The following is a 24,187-nucleotide window of genomic DNA, read 5'->3' on the forward strand; positions in this document are numbered from 1 at the left end:
GGGTGCAGCATGACTGTCATTAAAACGCACACACGTATATGTGGTCTAATTGAATTTCAAATCGGCAGGACTTTTAGAAGTGACATAACTATACACAGGCATAGGAGATGCTCTCAGTTGATTGTGTCTTTAGTTGGCTAGGTAGTGTTTTGGGAAGGAGCCAGAAGTGTGAGTATGTAAGATAAAAACATCGTTTTTATGTTCTTTGCACATCCCTCTTACTCTACGTGATCTTCCAGAAGTGTCCCTGTAATCACGGTTCTGATTAGTTAGCCCTGATGAGCATGGTAGAAAATAGTGGACTGTGATAGATTAATCAAATCAGGATAGATACGAATCACCAATTTATCTTTTGTTCCTGTTCGTTTCTCTCTGACAAAATGCAGGCTGTCTCATCTCACTGGCTTGTTAAATGGCAGTCATTTTCAATTTGCTCGTTGGGTTTCCGATGAGGAGGAGGTAACAATGTACATTGCTATGAATATCTGAGGTTTTCCCCGTGTTGTAACATTTTCAAATGCAGTTTCAATCAGATGAACTTCAGCTAGCTTTTAACTGGTTTTCTTAGTGCCAGTTTTTCTTCCTTCTAATCTGTATACAAATACAATATTGATTTTTTTAGTGTATTACTCAGGAATTCTTTTGGTAACAAAGAATGGCTGGAACCCGACTCAAACTGGCTTAAGAGGGAAAAAAAGGAATTTGTTGGCTCGAATAATTGGGAAGTTCACATGCAAAACTGTCTTAAGACACCGCCGGGTCATAAGCCTCAAGTTCACTCTGCTTTCCCTGGGGTTAGCTTCATGCTCAGACAAGGTCTCTCCACGAAGTAGCAATGATGCCACCAGTAGCTTCCAACTGAAAGTCTTAATGGTCTGGCAACACTAGGGAAAAGAGAGACTCTTCCTAGAGAGAATTGTGGCCAGGGAGTGAGCCGTTTTGGTTGGCCAGTGCTGCTCTTGTGCTCATCACTGGAGCTTGGGACCGAGGCAGGAGAAACAGGGTTCCAGAAAGGAAATTCAGAGCACTGTTTGCAGAGAAAGAGGGATTCCTTCTCTTCCAGTGGAAGGAAGTGTGATCTGATGACAAGAACTGTACAAAACAAAGCTTGGGTTTTGGAAGCCACATGCCTGGGTTCTGTTCCCAGCGCCGGCTCTGTGGCTTTGGCAAGTGCGTTAACCTCTCGGGCCCGCTGTCTCTTCCTGTAACAGGAGGGACAAGAGGTTGGAAGAAGAGGAAAGTGACGGCGGTTGGCACTTGTGAGCGCATAGTAAAAGGTGACTAAACAAGACGAGGTGGTCTTTTCCCTACTTTTAAAAATGACCATAGTGTACCCTGGGGTGGTCCAGAGACTACCTCCCAGTTGGAAAGCCATGAACTCTCAAACCTCAGTTTCTTCATGTGCGAAACTCACTACTTATTTGACTCAACAAGTATCTACGAAGACAATATAATATGCCGGGTAATTTTCTAGGCACTGAGGATGTAACAGTGATCAGATGTAACTCTGTCCTCCCGACACTATTCTAGTGAGGACGACCGATTACTAATGAAGAAACAACTGAGTATATATGATGTCAGTGCTAATGAGAAAAAAAGAGTCGATAAAGAAAATAGAAGCCTTTGGAAAATGAGGTTGAAGTTTTACTCGGGCGATCAGGGAAGACTTCTATGGGGAAGTGACAGTTGAGCAGCGGAGAGAAAGCAACAAGTGAAAAGGCCCTCGGGTGAAAACCTGCTTTTATGGCCAAGGAAGGTAGCAAAACCAGTGAGCTCAAGGGCACTGCGGGGGTGGGGCATGGCTGAAGTTGAGTTTGGTGAGGAGCTGGGTGGGGCCAGATAATGTAGGATCTAGTTGGTCTGGAGTTTGCATTTTATTCCAAATGAGACTAGGAGACACATTTATTCAGGGAAGACATGATCCGACTTACATGTTCACACTACCAGTCTGGGGGGCGCCTGGCTGGCTCAGTCAGTTCAGCGTTCGATGCTTGGTTCTGGCTCAGGTCATGATCTCACAGGTTCTTGAGTTCAAGCCCCGTGTTGGGCTCCGTGCTGACCTCCAGGAGCCTGTTTGCTCTTTCTGCCCCTCCCCCACCCCCACTGTCTGACTCGCTCTGAAGAGAAATAAACAAATGTAAAACAAAACAAAATAAGGTAAACTAAAGTAGCATTCTGGCTGCTGTGGGGACGAGAGATGAGAGGGCAGCAAGCAGGAGCACAGTTGTGGGGTTATGGCGGTATCAGAAGAAAAGATATGGTGGCGTGGACCAGGGGCCGGGTTCTGGAGGGAATGAGAAGAAGTTGGAATGAGGGGTCAGTTAGAAAATAGGATGAACTTGCTGACAGTTTGGTTGCAGGGTGTGAGAACAAGAGTCACTTGTTCTGAGTCACTGGGTAAATGTGGGGCCGTGGGTCGAAATGGGAAACACTAGGGGAGGATGAGGTTTTTGTGTTGGGAGTGGGAACTGCAGAGTTAAGTTTGAAATGCTTTTTATTTTATTTAAAAACATTTTTAAAGTAATCTCTACACCCAACACAGGGCTCAAACTTACAGCCCCAAGATCAGGAGTCACACACTCCACCGACTGAGCCAGCCAGGCATCCCTGAAATGCTTTTTATTGTAAGCCATGGGAAGGGATGTGGTCACCTCAAGAAAGATTTTAGGTAGAGGAGGGAGGAGGATAGAGCCCTGTCACTGCAGTAGTTAGGGCTTTGTACTCAAATATTTCCGATACAAGATTATTCCAGATTCTGGGGCACCTGGGTAGCTCAGTCGGTTTTGCATCTGGCTCTCGGTTTTGACTCAGGTCATGATCTCAACCATACGTAAGTTCGAGCCCCGAATCGAGCTCCACATTGGCCATGCAGAGCCTGCTTGGGATTCTCTCTTTCTACCTCTGTCTGCCCCTCCCCTGCTCTCTCTCTCTCTCTTCCTCTCTCTCTTTCAAAATAAATAAATAAGACGGGGGGAAAAAAAAGACTATTCCAGATTCAAAATGTAAAAGAGATCGGAGTGGCCAGAGCTACTTAGCTTTAGGTCAGAGTAGGGGGTTCAGAGTCTTGGAGGCTGAGTCCTCCCCACACCTGGCCCAGACCAGGAACTGCCCATGGGAGTCCCCGCTAATCTTAGTGGCATTAAAGAACAAACACTGAAAAACCCAGAGAAATCTACGTCCGTTCCAGCTCCGGTGGTCTGCCGTTCTCTTCCTGGCGGCCAGGCAAACGTATCTGGTCCACCCTGACCAAAGCATCCAAGGGCCCAGGCTGAGTTTCATGGTTCTGTTGTGCAGATAAATAGATTTATAGTTTCTTCTTGATAAGATTCGATTAGAAAACTAGCAGATGGAATTAGAGAATGTCAGAGCTGGAAGTGAACCCGGAGATCATCTCCTCCAATCCGTCTGTTTACTGAGAAGTAGATGGTGAAGCTTAAAAGGAAAAAAAGAGACCAGCTTAGGGTCACCCCCAAAGAAGCAGATCAGGCTCTGCCCCTACATTCTCTGATTCGCCATGGTGTGGATCAAATGTGATACGAACATAGGAATTCTTCTGAAAAAGGAAACTACAGTCAGTGAAGAGGGCCAACTTGGTGGATCAGTGAGTACCTGCCCAGTGAAGTGTACAAGGTCTGAGAGCGCATGCCAGAGGAACTTTGGGTAGTTTGGAAGTTAACTGCCTTTCAAGTCGGAGTTCTTAGCCTGGGGTTCATCAGTGTCCTTCAAGGAATCATGGGCCCCTCTGGAAGTGTGTACGTATGTGCATGACCATCAAGTTTCTTCAGGGCAGACAGTTCTCAAGAGATTTTTTTCTTTTCTTTTCTTTTTTTTTTTTTTCAACGTTTTTATTTATTTTTGGGACAGAGAGAGACAGAGCATGAACGGGGGAGGGGCAGAGAGAGAGGGAGACACAGAATCGGAAACAGGCTCCAGGCTCCGAGCCATCAGCCCAGAGCCCGACGCAGGGCTCGAACTCACGGACCGCGAGATCGTGACCTGGCTGAAGTCGGACGCTTAACCGACTGCGCCACCCAGGCGCCCCGATTTTTTTATTTTCAAACGGATATATGATTGCCTACCCTCAAAAAGTGTTAAAAAAAAAAAAAAACAACCCTGAAAATCCTCATAGGAAACATGATGGCTGACCATTTTAGGGAATACACCATTTTAATCATAACAGTGTAGCAACTTGTTTTCTCATTAGCTAATGCCCTAGTGCAGACCACATAAATAAGCTGGGTTTCCAGGAAGAACAAAAAGTACGCTGATTAGCATGGAGTAAAAAGAAGTACCTATGTGTTTTAATGTCCAGATTAGTAAAATGGTAAAGCCACTTTGCGGTACTCAGCTGTGTCATACTCCAGTACGTCAATAGCTCTTTGCTGTAGTATGGTTGACTAAATACTTTCTGATACTCCACAAAACAAAAGTCGCGATAAATAAGAAGCCATGATTATCTAGCAATTTCTTCCCTTTAGCATAGACTTTTATTTTCTAACATTAACTCATTGTCTAACTTTTTTTCTTTTTAATTTCCACATTATAGGACCTTGTGGGCACTGCAGTCCGACTCACCCATGCGTGTTTCCTGTAATGGACGAACTTGATGCGAATGTGAGGTATGTTGTGTTTCTGTTTGGACTGTAATTATGCTGCCGTAAATTATGGCCGTTTGAACTACGAGGCCTCTGAAAAATCTGTTGTAGTAGAGTTACCCATCCAGCAGATGTGGCTTTTCTTTTTTTTTCTTTTTTTTAATTTTTTTTTTTAACGTTTATTTATTTTTGAGACAGAGAGACAGAGCATGAACGGGGGAGGGGCAGAGAGAGAGGGAGACACAGAATCAGAAGCAGGCTCCAGGCTGTGAGCCATCAGCACAGAGCCTGATGCGGGGCTTGAACTCACGAACCGCGAGATCATGACCTGAGCCGAAGTCGGACGCTTAACCGACTGAGCCACCCAGGTGCCCCCAGATGTGGCTTTTCTTCAGTGTTTCATGTGTAATCACGAATGTGATGCTGTTTGATGATTTGTGGGTTCTTTCCTCCTTTCTGCCTAAATGATAAATATAATATGGCTGTAAATATTTCTAGGTGCTTATGCTAAAAGTCTGCATTATGAGAGATGGTGCGACATGAAAATAGATATTCATCTCTATAATAGGAAGAATGGAGATGTATTTAAGTAGGGTAAAAATAGCTTAAGAACGTCTCTCTGTACATCTACACTGTAGATATGCATTCAAATAGCTTTTTCATAACAGGTTCTAGTCTGCCCGCTTCTTTTTTTTCCAGCCAGGTCATTAGATCACGTGACGTGACGACTGCATGGTATAGCTACATAAAGCTAAACGGTTTTATTTTGTCATTTCCTGCAACTCTTAGAGATCAGATAATAGGATGGCGCCTAAGGAAGATTTTCTCTAAAGGTTTGCTGGCATTTTATTTGGCACAATCAAATAGTGTGGAAGAAAATTGTATTCAGTAAGGCTTAAATGTTATGAATTGGCATTCGGGGCTGAGCTTTAGCCATACGTATCAATCGCTGGAAGACATTCTAAAAAAAATACGTTCCTGGTGCACTCATGAGGGCCGTGCTTTTTTCACTCGAGACCTATAGGAAAGCATGTTTCAGGTGTAGATGAGAGGCACTGTGCTTCTGTGTTTGATATAGTAGAATGCCACGATAAAAGGGAGCTGTCAAATATCTTGACAGGAACTCTGGTGACTCAAGCTGCAGAGATGTTACTATCACCCCAAACCCGGGGATTCCTTAAGGGTAGAATGTGTCTCATGCGTAGTTCCTGGCACATGGTGGATATTGAATAAAGACTCGCTGATCACCCAGCCATTGGTGGTCTACTGCATATATTTCAAATACGGTTGTGTTCTAGTTTACCTAGATAGGCACAAAGGCTCTGTATATTTAGCAGTAAAACATTTTACACTTGCAGTAGAAGCTCCCTGGACTGGGTTCCTTACCCAACACACTGACTCGAGGCCGAGTCTTAGAACTTTAACCCAGAATTTTAAGCTGGTGCCTTGTGTTGCATTTCCCTCCAAAAGTCTGTGACATTGTTTGTACAGACAAAGCGGAGCGGAATCTGGAGACTCTCAATTTTAGTGTTGTTAATTTTTGTTAAAAGCCCAAAGGGAGCAAGCAGTATCAATGATTGTAAGTTATGACATTGTTTTAACTTTCAGACACTGTCTCCAACTGCCTCCTTTGGTAAAAGGAGCTTCTTTTTGGATAGTTCAGATTTTATGATCCCTAACATTTCCAGTGTTTCAACATTTATTTATAGCAGCGTTGGATTCCAGCAGCGGGTTATAGTTCAATTAAATGAACACTAGCCATTCTCCCGGGTGCTGTGGGACAATCCTAGAGGATACAAGATGATATCACTCCCCAGAATCGTATCTCTGGACCGTCCTCTCTGTCACATTTCTAACCTGATCCCATCGACATATGCGCATCCTCACTCACGCCTACTCTCTACCCACACAATCAGTAACATACAAATGCACAGACTTTCCACCCATACCCTCCTCAGTCCAGCCTCTGGATGTTCATAATAAAGGACATATTTTAGGCTCACATTTATCAAATTGTGATGCATGTGTCACTAGTAATACATAATGATTTTAGGTGGTACATGAATGTCTTTTTTTAAGTGAATTTTTATTTCAAGGTAACCTTCTTACCATGTGAGTAATACTATTTGGGCACTTATAGTGGTGAAATATAGTTTTCTTTTAAACTACATTCATTTAAAATCTAAAAGTAAGTTTGTTTAAGGAAAAATATTGTGTAATTTAAAAATATTCATTAATAAAAGATGGTGAAAAAATTATAAGGGTAACATGCAAATGACTAGGGTCTGGAAACCAATGTTCTAGGCGTAATTGGGGTAAATTTTATTATTTTAAATTTTTTTTTCAACGTTTATTTATTTATTTATTTATTTATTTATTTATTTTTTTGGACAGAGAGAGAAAATTTTATTATTTTAAGGGCAGAAACCAAAAATTGTCACTATTACTATTATTATTATTATTATTATTATTATTATTTTTTTTTTTGGTAAGGAAATATCTTCAGTTTGTGAAGTGCCCACATAAAATGAGAGGCAAAGAGCCCAGGACCCTGGTATGGGAGAGAAATTTTTCTGCTGGCTCTGAAGACAGGAGAATAGGTGAAAAAGGAGGTAGGAGTTTGGACAAGAGAAAAGATTCAGAGAAGAGAGGACTTCGGGGCACTGCTTAGAGAAGCGTGAACCAGCCAATGGCATGGTGGCTGTGAGGGACTTTGAGGGAAGTTAGGTTGCGAATCTTTGTTTGTTTGTTTGTTTGTTTGAAGTGCCTATGTATGGTGTGTGTGCTGCCCTCTCCCAGGCTCCAGTTCGTTAGGAAAATTTTCTGGCTTGGCTAGGAGCTGAGAGTTGAAGGTTTACCATACATGCACTGTGAACTTCATGTGTAACATCCCATTTAATTTTTAGGCAGCCCTGTGAGGCTCATGTCACTGTCATCCCCATTGTGCAGTGCATGGTAACTAAGGAACAAAGTGGTACCTGCTCAAGGTCACGTAATCACATTGCCTCGACTAGACCACAGATACGTTCCATGAATGCGTATGTGTGTATTAGTGAGAGGGCTGACATTCCTGTCTGGGAAAGTGTGTTTGGAAGGGAGAATGCGTGTATGAGAATGAACACTCAACGTTTATTTATTTTTTGGGGGACAGAGAGAGACAGAGCATGAACGGGGGAGGGGCAGAGAGAGAGGGAGACACAGAATCGGAAACAGGCTCCAGGCTCCGAGCCATCAGCCCAGAGCCCGACGCGGGGCTCGAACCCACGGACCGCGAGATCGCGACCTGGCTGAAGTCGGACGCTTAACCGACTGCGCCACCCAGGCGCCCCGAGAATGAACACTCAAAAGGCATAGGATGGAGAATAGACATGGCAGGAGAATCATGGCAGGAAATCAGAGTGAAAATCTTAAAGTTCTACGGGCTGTAGAATTAAGAGATTCTGGCCAATTTTTCCCAGGTATCAAGGGACAGAGGGGTCCTAGTTGATATCTAGGGCTAAATAAAATGTCTAACACTTAAGTATTTTCTCTGGCCATACTGGCCACTTTATTTTTGCTGGGTCTCCTTTAATTGGGTTTGCTAATTAAGCTTGATCCGTGCCATTGTACATCTATCAGTGTTCTTGGCTACAAGCATCGGAAACTAACTTGGTAATGTGTTCAAAGGTAATTTTGGGGAAGCCACAACGTATGTACAGGGTCAAATAATTAAGATGAGAACGCTGTGGGCCACCAGGCTTGCGAATAAACAAGAACTTTGGGAGTTCTCATAGAGCTAGGAAGAATTGGTCAGGACATCACTGCATCATGGATAATGTCCAACCATTGCCTTTTTCCATATGCTACTTGAGAGGCAGAGCCCTGGGAGGTGACAGCTGATTGGCTGAGCTAAGTCATGTGATCGCATGCTGTCCAGCTTTTATAAGAGGAAGCAGGTACCACTCAGGGAGATGACATAAAATGGAGGAAAGTTAAGCTCTCCAAAGAAGTTGGTGATTTTTAGGAAGAGGAGATGGAGGCCATATAGCCAAAATATGACCAACTTCTAATACTGTTTGTTTTGTAGCAGTTGTATATTTCTGTGATATTTAAATAATATTGCTCCGTGTGTAAATACAAGCAAGTGAGAGTTTCTTCATTTGTTTCATGTACATTGATTAAACATCTAAACCATGTGCCAGGAAGAGTTAACGTAAGTACCTATTCTTTTTAAATATATTTTTGTTTAGAGAGAGAGAGAAAGCACACGAGCAGGGAGGGGGGAGAGAGAGAGAGAGAGAGAGAGAGAGAGAGAGAGAGAGAGAGAAAATCCCAAGCGGGCTCCATTCTCAGTGCAGAGCTTGATGCAGGGCTCAATCCCACGAGCCTGGGATCATGACCTGAGCCAAAATCAAGAGTCAGATGCTCAGCTGACTGAACCACCCAGACACCCCAGTACATGCCTGTTCTTAAGAATCTCCTGGTCTAACTAGAAGACAATTGCATAAATATAATTTAGTACAGCAACAAAAGAACCCTATCAGTGACATATACAATGAGCTATATTCTCTGTGGACTATAAGGTAGGACTGAAAAAAGAAATACTAGGTCTGATTTTAGAAACATAAAAAGCAGAGCTCCTGGGTGGCTCAGTTGGTTGAGTGACTTCAGGTCAGGTCGTGATCTCAAGGTAGGTGGGTTCGAGTCCCGCGTTGGGCTCTGTGCTGACAGCTCAGAGCCTAGATCCTGCTTTGGATTGTGTGTCTCCCTCTCTCTCTGCCCCTCCCCTGCTTGCTCTCTGTCTCTCTCTCTCTCTCTCTCTCTCTCTCCCTCTTAAAAATAAATAAACATTAAAAAAAATTTTTAAAAGAAATATGAGAAACATTCTCAGTATTTTTTCTTTAGCATTGTCCATTGCAGAGAGCAGTCGATGTAGGATAGATAGACTCATGATGAAAAGCCGGATAGAGAGGCACGTGCCTGACAATCCTCTCCTTTGGTAAATAGTGTCTCACAAATTTAGCGGTCTGCAGGCAGCTCTTTCCAAACAATCTGACACTCACCCGATGTTGTGTCATGGTCTGTTTGCTTCTTGTTGGGGCCCTGGAAGAAGCAGCTTGCATTGTTTTTGAAGGGATGAAGAAAAGAGATTGGAAACAATGGCTTTGGTGATTTTACGATCAATAGTTATTGTAGAACATCACCGGCCTGTGCTGGGGCAGTGAGCCTGGTGGGGTTTTACCCCAGTGCTATTTCTAAGCTCATGACACTACTTAGTGATACCCCGAATCACTTACTGACTTGATTGACTTCAGAGCTAGCCCATGCTATTTGCTTTGTTTTGTTGTAACTACCAGATTGTTCCCGAAAAATGGTAGCATTTCTCTCCTTCTGCTAGAGCTTCTAGGAAACTCAGAGTCAAGTTTATAATTACCACTAGCAAGAACAGAAGCTCTCCAGGCACTCACTATGGTTCTGACATGCCGTTATTTTATTTTTCCAACTCTTTTTGTCACTTCCTCTTGTTTCCTTCGCTTCCTTGACAATATTTTATATTGTTTATTTTTGTTAGCCACTTTAGGGAAGGAAGGAAAGAGGGAAGAAGAAAGGGAGAAAGGAACCCAAAAAGAAACCAGTTTTCCGGGCGGGAGAGAGAACCCTTCTTTCCTCTGCCCTCGGTACGGCTTGACGCCTTATGTTGGAGAGCCGCTAAACATTTTTGAACAGAAGATCAAAATTGCAGGCTTGTGTATAAAACACAGAAAGTCTGAATAAATACAAAAAGCTGAGTATTTTAAAATATAAACTGCATAGTCCTGATGTAAATGCCGTCACCTGCTCTACATATGTGAGAGAATTAATTAAAAACCATAACAAAGGTGAGTAGCTGGCTTTGGATTAATAAATTCATGGCTAAGTTGCAACTCATTACTTCAAGTGAGGAAATTCAATTAACTGGAAATCAATGTGACTACAAGAATTTGTTGAGATGATCTGAGTTTAGCAAAGAGAAAGACCAACTTTTAAAGTAAGGGAGTTGATTTTGGGTTTGATTATTAATACTGGTGAGGATACATATGATTCACTGAAGTCTGGGGGTGACGTGAGAATCTCTGATGCCAAACGTTCTAACGCCTTGAAATACCACATAGCCTTTGAAATCCATGTATACAAGTTGTCTGCCCTAAAGACTTATCAATAGGTAATTGACTTGGAACCAGAGTTAACTCCTGTTTGTAACTTGGCAGTTGGAGCTGTGAATATGGGAAGCTTTAAGGCAGTGAAATGTTTTGCAGGAAATCTCTCTCCAGGCTTTGAAATTGTGACACGCATTAGCATATAAGGAGAAAGTGAGTGGGTACCATTTAAAAGGGGTTATTTTTATGTTGCTTTAGAAATGGAAATGGGAATAATACTCAACTTTATTGCTTGACTGATAAAATGGTGATAATTCCGTTGGTCTTTTGATTAGATGAGGAGCACAGCAAATATTAACGGGCACTCACCCTGTGGTGAAACTCCCTGTGCCTCATGAGGTCACGGAGGACATCAGGCTGGAGCCCGGGAGAAGGATGGAGGGAGGACGGCATATTTACATTTCTGAAGCACTGGTCTCTTGCAGGGTATGAATCTGCTGATGTGGAGCCAAGCTAACTTGCTTGTCACACTACACAGCTTCCAAAGTACAGGCGCTGCAAGGACTTCAGCCAAGATGCCAGCCCCCAGGATGCCAGAGTATGGTGTTTGGGCAAGCAGAATGATGTAGGTTCAAGTCTTGGCTTACCCAGTTACTAGCCGTATGACTTTGAACTAATTATGTAATCTTTCTGAGCCTTTCACTTGGGTATCTGAGAATGGAGTGTTTGTGAGGATCAGAAGCAGAGTAGGTGAGGTTCTTAACATAGTATCTCACTCATGGTTCGCGTGGATCAATCGGTTACATGTCGTCTTTAGTCGCCACAGTAACCTTGAGCTGTAGGCTTGTATTATCCCCGGGACGGCTAATCAATTGCCACACTACGTAAGTTTCTCGATGGCTTAAATTCAGCCTCCATTTAATTGGTCGACCATGAGATTTTTTGATTATCTGTCCCTGATTGGGCCCATTCCGTGGCGAGGAAACTGAGGCTTCCAAAGGTGATAGAAGACCGTCAGTCTTGAGGCTCAATCAGTGTCCTCATTGGGATGAGGCTGCTGCTCTTCTGCACTCTGTCCAGCACTGTTTTCTCTTTACTCTGAAGCTTCCACAAACTTAGGCACATTCCTGTTTGGGAATTGAAGGATCTAGGGCTCGGTCTCCTTGTGTCTCTTTGACCCCTCGTCTTGCATGCTATTCGGTTTAGTCAGTTGTCCTTTATATGCAACTAACCCTTTGGTTGGTGATCTCTGTGTAGAGGAAAACACCTCTGACTTGTTGCTTTCTGCTTCTGTATCTGTCTGTGTCCAGTCCAGAAAATGGTGACTGTTTTATCTATTTCAAGCAATGGGAGGTTTGATGCAGGTAATTGGTCACAAAGCTCCCTGGAAGGGCGGGAAGCAGGGTATGTTCACCAGAGGTCCGGTGAGCCCTGCTTCAGCCGCGGATCTTCTGGAAGCTGGCTGTACTATTGCATTTGTTGCTTAAGGAACCATTTGCTACTGCTCTCACTGCTGAAGGCCCCGGTAGATTCTGGGCAAAAAAATGGTTCTTTCTCCCTTTTGCAATCCACTTTCCCGTTCTGAGCCTCCCATTTAGAGAACGTCACCAGAAGCTAGGGGCAAAGGAAGTACGGAACACATAGTTTTCGGGCTTCTCCCCTCTGGTTGAGATGAGTGCCTAAAAGTGGCCAATACAGCTTTTTCCCTATCACCGTGGTTTCCTCTGGGACTTAGAGCTCTGGAGCCTAATACATTGGGCTCCACATCCTATGAGCTCATGATGTAAACATTTGAAGTTCAGTGCTTCTGAGTCCCCATCTGCTAGACTGCAGGGAGCTGTCTTTTGCCAAGAGTTCACGTTGCCCAAGTGTTTTGGGTCTTTGGTGACTGCTGAAAGTGAGTGCTCATAGGTGTCCCTGAAGTTCTGTTTCCCCAGCGAGCTGAGCAGCCTCAGTGATAACGTTCCACTGAGGCGCTGCTCTGAATAATATCCTGCTGAATGACTAGCCCCTGGGACTCAAAGGTTGCACCTTGACTCTGGTAAAACAGAGGCCTTTCGATACGGAAAATCAACATGATTACACATGTAAAGTGAGAAGAATATGTATTCTGTGTCTTACTTGATCAAAGTGGGTCTTGTGTGAGAATTGCTGGAGACAGGAGCGTGTCAGAAATTGGCAATACGGCATTTCCGTTTCTCAAGACTCATCTTCCAGGGGCACCCAGCAGGGTTGGGCCCTGATGAATGTCGCTATCAACTGTATCCACATTCTCAGAATGCCACGCACACACACTCTTTCTGAGTTCCTTGCCCCAGTCAGCCCTGGCGTATCTGGTTCGTTCTCTTATGACATCTAGGCATCCCTCACCCCAGCTTGGTTCTTTCGGAGTCCTTCCAAACATCCCCAATCTTAATTTAAATCTCAAATTTCACAAAGATTTTTCTAGATAGTTTCTCCGAACCTGTGTAAATCTGTGGGTGCAAATAACGAGGCAGGGATTGAGGTGTTGCTAATTTTACAAAACATTTTACAAGATCTATTTGATTCTCAGTTCCAGTCAAGCCAGAATTTCCTCAGTGCTTAATAGGATTAGAGCATGGTCTGCAGTGAAGGGTCGCCTGGAATTCAGTCTTTGTAAGGGGGAATCTCTTTGTCCCTCTTTATGAGAATTAGCTGTTATGAGACTCAAGAAGCATATGCCCAACACTGAGAATTATTTGCAATTCCTTCCAAGCTCCTTTCCATTATCTGCATCTTTGCCTAGGGCTTGTGGCTCTAGAAGTCTCACAAAGCACAGCACACAAAGGAAATACAAAGGGTTTCAGAGAGGTTAAGTGATTTTTCTTAAGCCCGCACAGCTAACAAGTGTGTTAACCTGAGACTAAAACCCAAGTCACGGCTTTTTTTTCAACTTGTTGTCTAACTGTCCAAAGACAGCAAACTTTTTTCTCAAGGGTATGTAATTTAGATGAAAATGTTACTTAATTAAACGTGTCTAAATCTGAAAAATGGGTTTAGACAATACTGGAAAAACATTAAATTAGTTATTTGCTGCCTTGATCATTTGACAAGAGTGGTTCAGATGCTTATACATGACCTATGTGATCTCATTTAATCCTGACAACTCTACGGGTTCCTTTGTGTTATGAGCTAAATGTTTGTGTTCCCGGGGAAATTCATCTGATGAAGTCCTAACCCCAATGTGATGGTGTTAGGAGGTGGGGCCTTTGGGAAGTAATTAGGTCATGAGGGTGGAGACCTTGTGAAGGAGATTAGTGGCCTTATCAAAGAGTCCCCAGAGAGCTCTCCACTCTCCACCATGTGAGGAAACAGTGAGAAAATGGCCGGCTGCACGGTACAAGTGGGTTCTCCCCAGACACCCCAACTGCTGGTGCCTTGATCTTGAACTTCTCAACCTCCAGAATCGTGAGATATTCATGGTTGTTGTTCAATCCATCCAGTCTTTGGTGACTTGTTATAGCAGCCCAAACTAAGACACTTACCAAAAGGGTCCCTGTTATTACATATGAGGTCAGTGAGGCAGAGACAGATTGTTGTTTTGTCCAAAGTCACATTTCCAGTAAGAGGCAAAGACTGCATTTTCACTCAGATTTGTTTGATGTCAGAGTCTATCACTGGATCTTGTTTGCTTGTGCAAAGATTTCTGTGTCATGGAGGGTCTGTCGTTGGACATTTTCAGACTTGGGTTCTCAAAGACCAGGCAGACACATTTGTTTGGCTTATCCAGGTTTTTAAAAATTGACTTGTGTGCCTTTCGAGAGTCTGGGCACTACCCCCCCATATACTAGAGTGACAGATACCGATTGTCTGAAAAGAGGCCATTTTGAACTGTTACATTTCCTTCTGTAGCCAGAGTCGAGTTGGTCAGGGAGTTTGATCTGCCTGCTGGGACTGTGAAGATTGTTTATTTTGTCATTTTAATTTTGAAAACAGTGGTAAGACTGTCTTCAATTTTAGAGACCGTATTATGACATTTAGTACCTGCTATTTTCTCCCTGGGAATTTGTTTTATTACCATTTAGCAAATAGGTTTGTGTTGAATTTAAGATCTTTTTTCAATTAAGGAATTGGAACAGGTTTCTAAATAAATACCTGTTACATGATTAACATTTTATCAGTCAGGTAATGATGTTCAGGCAACGTTCTTATTTGCATTTCTAAAGAACTGTAAGAATAATCTTTTTTTCCCCCTTCTCCTCTGCCCACTCACTTGCTCCTCAACTTATAATGGCTTTATTAATTTCAATGCTTGCAAAGGGTTTTATACAAAGTACTCATCTTTGAATGTTCAATACCATCATGCCCTTACGCATATCAGATATAGACACATATTTATAATAAGGTCTCACTGCCAACACTCTGGCTGACATTTTTAGCCTCACCTTATCTCAAAGGTCACCATTGTTCATTATTTATAATTATTGCAATCTAAACCTTCAACAGTTGAATTCCAGAGAGACCGTATATGTAGCTATATAAAACCAGAAAGTCATTTTTTTAATGCGTAAAAGAGGAGAACTGCGCAGCATTTGAAAAGTAGTTGGTAATAGGAAATGAAAAAGTTAGGTACGGAAGGTCCAGGAATGTGATCAGTCTGCACAGAAGAGGGGAGGCAGGTCTTTTGGGTGGATGCTTCTGGCTCAGTGCAGCCTGAGTTACAGTGGGTGTCAGGAGTGGGGGCTCAGGGTCTCAGTTATTTATTTTGAGAGAGCGAGAGTAAGAGAGAGAGGGAGAGAGAGATGGGTGGAGAGAGAGAGAGACGGAGAATCCCAAGCAGGCTCCACGCCATCAGCACAGAGACCAATGTAGGGCTCGAACTCACAAACTGTGAGATCATGATCTGAGCCGAGATCAAGAGTCAGACGATTAACCAGCTGAGCCACCCAGAAGCCCCTCAGTTAGGAGACTCTTAACACTTGTCCAGGGGATGGGGCAGAAGGGCCAGAACTAAGATTGAGAGAGCAGGGGATAGAGGAAGGGGATACAGATTCTAGAGGAAGTTAGTAAGCAGACTTCCTGGTAGAAAGTGACCAATCACGTGTGAAAGAAGAAGAGGACATTTTGAAGTTGGCCATGAAGAAGGAGTAGGGTTGCATGGAAACAGAGGCTGGTTTGGAGCTGGTTGAGGTGTAGAAAACCGTGAGACATTCTTGTGTGGACTGTCCAATAGAAATTTGGTTAAATTTGTGTGGAGCCCAGTGGGCAAAAGTTTTGGGAAAGATTCCGATCCAAATTTCTGCGTGATGAATAGAAAAGAACAGAAGTTGACCCCCCCCCCCCCAACCCCAAGGCTCTAATGATCTAGACAAAGGAAAGATGAATGTATCTCTCCAGATATTACTATCAATGAGACTGCCTGTATATGAAGCTTCCTCCTTCTTGAGACTTCAGCGCTCATCTCATTCTCTTAACTCGCAAGGATTAAGGAAGTTTTGGCACAATTAGTGTGAAAGTCAGAAACTACGCCCCTTCTGATCTCCTACACTCAGAAAGCTTATGGGAGCAAGCCACCTGTCGTGTCTCTCTAGGTAACGTGGAGGTACTGAAGTGTTCCCTTTGTACTTTGATTTCTAGTCAGTGCAGTTGTGAGAGTTGAGCTCAGTCTTTTTCGTAGTAAACAAATTCTTTGTGACTCATGAGGGTTATGATGTAAGGAGTGCACAAGTATTTGGAAAATAGTGCATTGAATTAGTGTGAATTTTAGATTAAGTTTTGCTGTTGAAAGCTTTCAATTAATTTGATACTTTAGCAGAGGATAAGATCGGATCCTCTCCCTAGAAAGGGATAGTTTGATGGTTTGTCCGGGGGCTGAACTGAATTTGATCGCGGCACTGCTGATGAAATTTTGAAAAGCAAATTGAGGCACCCCCAGGGGATCCTGAGAATCAGGAAGGTTGTCTGTTCACTTCAAACACGTCATTTTTTTTACGGTTGTGTTATTGATGGGCTAGCATCTCCCAGTTTGACACCCCTGATTGTCAGGGAGAAGGGCTGGGCAGCCGGTCTCTCTGTTGAGACAATTTATAGCCCTCCCAGATCACTTCTCTGGGCAATCAGCCTGAGGTCAGGGTTGTGACTTCCCATACTAGCGAAAGAGGAATTGACTTTCTTGTAATCCAGGAAGCACGTTTGTGGGAACCAAATCAGCGGAGAGAAAGGTCCCATCCACTTCAGGAAAAAAAAAATTCGCTTTTAATAACCTCACTTTACTTTTTTGCAGGAAGACCAATGCTGCTAATTAAGCGCAGAGAATTTGAAAGGTATTTAAAATATCTCATCTAGTCAAAAGAAAAAGCCTAAGCAGTTAGTCATATTTAAAAAAAAAATCTGTAATTCATATTTGATTAATTGTGACATGCTTCTATCCAATTAATGTTGAACTGCTGAGGTTTTACTCTGTGGGGGGAAAAAATAACTAGTAACCTTTTTACACTAGCTTAATTTTAGCACTGCTTTATTTAGAATTATGTAACCTTGACTTTGCAACCCTCTCCTACCCTTCCTGTCATTGCTGTCATGAGAATTCACCATCTCTTTTTTGAGTGATTGGCACCATCGCCAAACTCCCTCTCGACTGGGAGTGTCCCACCTCCAGTTCATTTCGTTGCCACATGACTGGCCATCTTTCTAAAGCTTAAGCTTGACCTTGCCCATCCCCTGTCTTTCCTCAACTCCCTACTCGCGCTTTAAATCCAAACTCAATTATCTCCTGCAGACCCCCAAGCCTTCCCTGTGTCCCTTCTACACTCCCGGGGCCGTGTGTACGAACTGCTGTTATCAACTGTTTGTAATTGTCAGAGCTGTTTGTAATTGGCAACTGTTTGTTTTATGTGCCTACCTTCTCTGCTGGACACCGTGTGCCCATTATCTAGCACACTGTCTGGCATATCACAGTGTGGAAGAAATGTAACTAAAATTGAGGAAGTTTCGACAGTAACTGTATAGGCAAGATCTCATTATCACTGCAGGCCTGTCTCTACATTAACAGCCACCACCTCTATCCCCCGCCTCCCTCCCTCCCTCACACACACTGAATTTCACTTGTAATTATGGATTCTGAGGCTATGGGATTTGAGAGGAGATGGGAGGTTGGAAGGAACACTGGTTCTCTACTTGAGGTTGAAAAGGCCTCGCCTTTCCCTAGGAAAGCTGTTGCCGATCTCATGGCACGGGAGCTTTAGGGACGGGGTGGATGCTCCCTTTACTTTATGTTCTATACTGGGATGTACCTCTTGGCAACCACCCCCACCACCATTCCTGCTATTTCTAGCTAACAGGCGTTGAGCAGTAGTGCAGGCGCCGAGCTAGACCCTTTTGTAAGTATTTTCTCATTCTCTCTCTCTATTCTATGCAGAAGTTGCTCTTATCAGCATTTTATATGGAGTAACATTGGGACATAGGAAGATCAGTCAAACTCGCCCAAGTTCACATAGCTAATACATGGGGGAGCCAAGGGTCCAAACCTAGGACGTCTGCCTCCTGAGCTCCGGCCCCTGACTGCTGTTCGGCAGCCGCCTCTGCACCACTAGACTGCTGTGGTATATTACACCCAGCCCTAAGACCACGGTCACTTATCTGCCATGGCTACTACTATGCCAGCTATTATCATTAGTTCTAGTATTTCACAACTATGAGTTCCTAATACTTTCTTCACGTATTCCAAATACCATGCTAAGGGCTTTGAAGACAGTGTGTTGTGTCACAGCAATACAGAGAGCCTACTCTGAGAAAGAGAGCCTGTGTCATCCCAGAGAGAGGGTCCCGTGTGCTCTGTGATCAGGGCCCCTCACAGGAGATTAGGTCCCTTTGGGTAGACTTTCTCTTTTTCTTGACAGTCTCATTCTCCAGGAATTCTCCCTCTTCTCTAAGCAGAAACCCGCTAGCTCCATTACCTCTGTCCTCCTTTTCCATCCTCAGAGATGACCGAGATCAGCTGGGGATCTCGAATGTTAGCACAGGAATGTCCTTAAGAGGCCAGAAGAAAGTTGAAGGCGCTCTCACGTATCAAAATTCCCACTGTGGTGTCCTAGAAAGTAGCCCCCAGCTTCTGCTTGAAAATTCCAGTCTTCTTTTTAAGTATGTCCAGGGAACTGGTTAAATTCAACCCAGATTATTAGGTATTCGGTGAAGAAGCACAACCACAGTGAGACTGTGTCACATTAGGCAAGAGCTTAATAGTTAGGTCTGGCAAAAGGTTTTCCTTTATGGACTGTTAAGTTCTCCTTCTTCCCCTTTACTCTTTCTCTCAGTTTCTGTGCCATTGTTCAACACCCTAGTTTTTCTTTTGTCCACTTGCTGTCTCCATCTCATCCCATGGAGCGAGCGTTGTCTGCACCTGCTGCTGACTCCATGCTGGGCTCTCCTTCAGATGGCTCCAAATGGCCAGTTCTCTCCTACCTGACCCAAAGTCACTGGGCAGCAAGGAGTTCACTTCCCTCTCGATCCCTGGATGTTTCCCACACAGATCGCTCTGGTTTAAGACTGACCTATGCCTTTTCTGCTCTGTCACATTTTCCTATTCGCCTCTACCTTTTCCTCTCCTCCTCCTCCTTCTCCTTCCCTCCTCCACTGTGTTACTGGCGGGTGTCATCTTGCATTCCAGTGGCTCCGCTGCTCATCGTTCTCTTTCTCTCTTGCCTTTCCCCTCGCCCAACACTTCTATCATTCACCACCCATGTTTTTCTCCCTCTTCTTTTTCTTCCACATCTCTATCTTTCCTAAGCTAACCCCTCACTTGGTTTATCAGAAAACATTTTTTTTTCTTTTGTTTTAAAATGGAGTTTTAGGAGTATATACTTGTGAATCAACAAGTGTTTACCAACTATTGACCATATGTGTGGCTGTTCGTAGTTAAGAAGGTGTATGAGATAAAGTTCTGTCTGGTGATAAGACTTCGTATTAATAATTTATTTACACGGTATTTCCGCGTTTACGACGTGCTTTCACTTGCATTGTTATCTAATTCTCATGGCATCCAGCAAATCAGGGCAAGTTTTATTAACCTAGCGTATGAGATAAAGGAAATAAAATTTTGCGAGGTTATGAAAAGGATTCTTTTGTGCTTAAGGTCACATTACTGGTATATGACCGAGCCCAGATTAGAATCCAGAGGTTTTGATTCCTAGTGCAATTTTTTCCCACAATACATGTGGCAGTAAGTGAACACAGGGGTAACGCATGATAACAGTGATATCATAAGATGCCAAAATCTAAGTAAAGAGGCATGGTGGTTTTATGGTGTTTGGCCTTGGCTGGGATATTTGGAAAGGTTAACTGAAGTTTGGTGAGAAATGTCTGAAGACAAATTTATCCGTTAGGATAAGGTTGGCTTTGGGGAAACATAACAGGTGCACGATGGAAAGATTAGTCCATAAGGTGACGTTATAACAAAGAGCTGGCATCAGGGAAATCCAGCAAATGGTAATATTTAGACCACAGCCCTGGGGAATCTGGAAGTTGCACATTTAAAACCGTATAGATTACTGCGCTTAACGAAATTTCTCAAAATATACTAGGGAATCATCTACAGTCCCTGAAGTAGCAGGAATGGTCAGGTAGACCTCTGATCCCAGAGTAACTGAGGCTTGGGGCAGTCATTACAAGAGACAGTCAGAAACATAGGGATGCATTTGGGTACCAGTCAAAGCTGCAAATTGGCAGCTGGGTCTCAGGGTCTATACAGAAGCCAGGAGTTTGGAGCTGGGACAGAATCCAAATGAGCAGGAAGAATGACTTGATGTTGAATATTGTCACTAGCTCAGCATGAAATAGGAAAGTGACCTTTGAGTTCCCTTGATTCTGGGGGGTACCAGATCTCCGAGGTGAGATAATTATCATTATCCGGTAATGATGGCGTGCCTTACGGACTATTTGTTGAAAAGGACAGAATAAAAGGAAAATTCAGAATGTGCTTACATCAGCAGGGGAGACTTCATGAGAAGCTGGCCTTTGAAGTACAGGGAAAACATAGATTATCCATGTAGTGGGTTAAATATTTCACGAGTGATGTTAGGATTCTTCCAGTTTGGAGAAAATTCAAAGTAGTTTAAACCAACGGTGAGAATTTGTTGGCTCACCAAACTGAAAGGTCCTGCTCTGTCAGAGTGCAACTTGCCGGACCAGCACCTCAAACCATATTCTTGGAATTGGTCTCTTTACTCTGTCATCCTCTTCAGTGGGGCCCTACCATGTAGCAGAGCCGTGAAGGTCCAGACTTTCATCCTGTCATCTTCAAATGCAGGTAGAACAAAGGTCATCCAGCCCACGAGTGCCAACAAATTCCAAGAATTAAAGACCATTGGACCAGTTTGCATCCGCGTAACGATCTCCGAATCATTGTGGTTTGCGTTACGTTTCTATTGGAACTTCCGGGGGAAGTAAAAATGGTAATTGGCAGGCCTCGATTATGTGCCGTGCCTGGAGATGAGACGGGGAAGAGCGGGCTCAGCGCCATCCCAACCGCATGGACTAGCGTAGGGATGAGATGGCTCCCGCAAAGAGAAATGGAGCTCTTTTACCAAATAAAGGGTAAATGATAGCCTAAAAGTGCAGATGTCCAATAAAGGGGCCAAAGTTCTTGCATACAGGAGACTGTCCTCAAAGTCAGAGTTCTTTGAAGTTCAGCTGTGACGGAAACCCTTTGTTCGCTTAAATAAGATCTGAATTGCATCCTTCTATAACATTATTGTATCGTCATGGACAGATTGGAGTTTGGACCAGGAGTTCGATATAATTAGCAGGTGCTGAGAATAGGGGTGCCAGGTAGCAGGTTCCAGCGGAACTGACAATGCTGGAAGGATCTAGTTAGTGGTTCCCAAGGTTTGGAGGGAGCACAAGTCCAGAGAATCAATTGTGCTAATTGGTAGAACACGCTAGAAGTTTTCAACCCAAGACAAAAACTTGGGTTTTACTCTCTGTTATGTCTGAGCAGCCCTGGAACTCTTGATTACAGGCAGGTCCAGAAGCACCTCTCAGTGAACTGGTTTCTTGTTAGGAAATGGGAGACCTGAAATTCCAACACTCTTTTGAATTTCAAAGAACCTCTTCTTATTAACAGGTACTAATGAAGCTCCCTAGTTCAAACAGATGATTAAGGTTGACATTAGAAATGTGAATCTCACTGTAACTAATGATTCAGCAAATATTCCTTCCCTATTTATGGATATTATTCTGACCCTGACAAATATGGTTGTGGACGTATATGGTTGTGGACGTATATGGTAGGTGGGTATACATGTGGGGAGGTGGTGGTGACTGTTCTTCTAAGTAAGTGTATATTCCCCAAGTGGGTGTGAATTGTGGGGATACAGCAGCTGTTGAGTCTCAACATGGCTTTCTTTCACTTAGTCTGAAACTAGACTCTGCTTGCAATGGGAAGGACAGCGAGGGTGGAGTCAGATCTTCACAGACCTCGTGTCACAGGAGCCTGGAGAGACAGGAAGGGACTTTACACAATAGCTCTGTCCAGTAGAAATATAATGCTCACCACAAATGTGAGCCACATATGTGATTTTAAATTTACTGGTAACTATGCTAAAAATAACTAAAAAGAGACGAGTGAAATCAACCGTTAACAGTGTATTTTATTTTATCCAACACATCCAAAATATTATTTCTGTGTACCATCAATATAAAATTATTAACTATACGGTTTATATATTTTTGTACTTAGTCTTCAAACCCTGGTTTGTATATTTTCCACATACAACATGTCTGAATTTGGGCCAGCTACATTTCAAGTTTTTTTTTAAATGTTTATTTATTTCCGAAAGGGAGAGAGACAGAGCGTGAGTGGAGGAGGGGCAGAGAGAGAGAGACAGAGACAGAGACAGAGCGTGAGTGGGGGAGAGGCAGAGAGAAAGAGAGAGAGAGAGAGAGAGAGAGAGAGAGAGAGACAGAATCTGAAGCGGGCTCCAGGCTCCGAGCTGTCAGCACAGAGCCCGACGCGGGGCTCAAACTCACAAATGGCGAGATCATGACCTGAGCCGAAGTCAGATGCTCAACCGACTGAGCCACCTAGGAGGGCCAGCTACATTTCAGATGTTCAATAACAACATACATCTAGTGGCTGCTATACTGGGCAGTGAAGTTCTAGAACACATGTTCCAAGGTCAGCAAATGATTCGAATGAGCCACCACTCCCCATTCGTACCCTCCCCATCCCCCCAACTGCAAACATCACTCCTCTATCAGTCTGTCTTCCCACATGGTGGTTCACCATCCTTCTTAACGGTTTTTGAAGCCTCCCTAAAGCTGAAACATTTTTATCCTTTTTAATATTATCAACTGCCTCATTCCTGAATAAACAGGCTACATTCTCCAAGCTCCTTCCCTGGACCTGATATGTCTCATGCTTTTCTGTTTTCTTTTTTGACTCTGTCAAGTTACAGCTCATTTCCTGCTTTGGCCTTTTTTTTTGCTCTTCCTCCTAGAGCCTCTGGGATCTTGGCCGGACGAGGAAACTACACAACATGCGGGGACTCCCCCCTCTCTGCAGATTTTCTGCCGTATTTCTGATCTTGCACTGGGTTCATGGCCAGGCTGTGTGGGCTCCTGCTGGCTTCATTAGTGCTTTCCTTGGGCTTCACTGCAGGTCCCTATTGATAGTCCCACACGGTCTGTACATAAAATTTGGTCTCCTGCAAGAATCTGAACAAAAACAATTTTGTTTTGAATCGAGGTCAGTGCCTTAGATTTCTGTTCCATTAATAACTTAAATGTTTAGTTTTCAAAAAGAATTTGCTTTCTTGGTCAGAAGAAGCATTTTTAGCCTCCTTGGTGAAATATCCTTATTTTCTTTGAGCTGGCAGTGTTTGTAAGTGCATTCATTTGGCAGGCATCGTTAATTGTGGTTTATTAGAACCTAACGGATTGTTGGGGCACCTGGGTGGTTCAGTCGGTTGGTTACACGTCCAACTTTCAGCTCGGGTCATGATCTCATGGTTCATGAGTTTGAGCCCCGCATCGGGCTCTATGCTGACAGCTCAGAGCCCGGAGCCTACTTCTGATTCTGTGTATCTCTCTCTCTTTCTGCCACTCTCCCACTTATGCTCTGTCTGTCTGTCTCTCTCTCCCCCCTCTCAAAAATAAATAAACATTAAAAAAAAAGAGACTAGTAGATTGTTAAAGCTGGAAGGGACCTTAAAGATGTTCTGGTCTAATCTCAGTGTTTGACAGGTCAGGATAATGACTCCCAGTGGTCCCAAGGCCACCAACTATGAGGCATAGGCAAAGCTAGACTGCGTTTCCGGGTTTCCTAACTCTAAGGTGATAACTTTATCCCTGTGGCTTTATTTTCCCTCCCTCCTTCTTTCCCTTCCCTTTCTCCCTTCCTCCCTCCCTCCTTTCCTCCCTTCCTTCCTTCCTTTTCCTTTTCTTTTCAATTCCTACTGAGGAAGCTGGCTCAACTGCATTTAAGGATAATCTTCACAGGGTATTTTCCAGGTACACCCT

General features: G+C 43.6%; 1 protein-coding gene across 1 annotated transcript in view; it reads left to right on the forward strand.

Annotated features, from left to right (window-relative positions):
• Positions 1-1,126: 1,126 nt before the first annotated feature.
• The window catches only part of HTR4 (5-hydroxytryptamine receptor 4), a 131,936-nt gene continuing 108,875 nt past the window's right edge, over positions 1,127-24,187 (forward strand). Inside the window, exons 1-5 of the mRNA XM_032594015.1 lie at positions 1,127-1,277; positions 4,547-4,619; positions 7,502-7,633; positions 18,653-18,811; positions 20,911-21,052. Of these exons, the coding sequence (XP_032449906.1) occupies positions 1,127-1,277; positions 4,547-4,619; positions 7,502-7,633; positions 18,653-18,811; positions 20,911-21,052 (657 nt within the window). The remainder of the gene's footprint in view (positions 1,278-4,546; positions 4,620-7,501; positions 7,634-18,652; positions 18,812-20,910; positions 21,053-24,187) is intronic.

This window comes from Lynx canadensis, chromosome A1, assembly GCF_007474595.2.
Source record: "Lynx canadensis isolate LIC74 chromosome A1, mLynCan4.pri.v2, whole genome shotgun sequence".
Classification (NCBI taxonomy): domain Eukaryota; kingdom Metazoa; phylum Chordata; class Mammalia; order Carnivora; family Felidae; genus Lynx; species Lynx canadensis.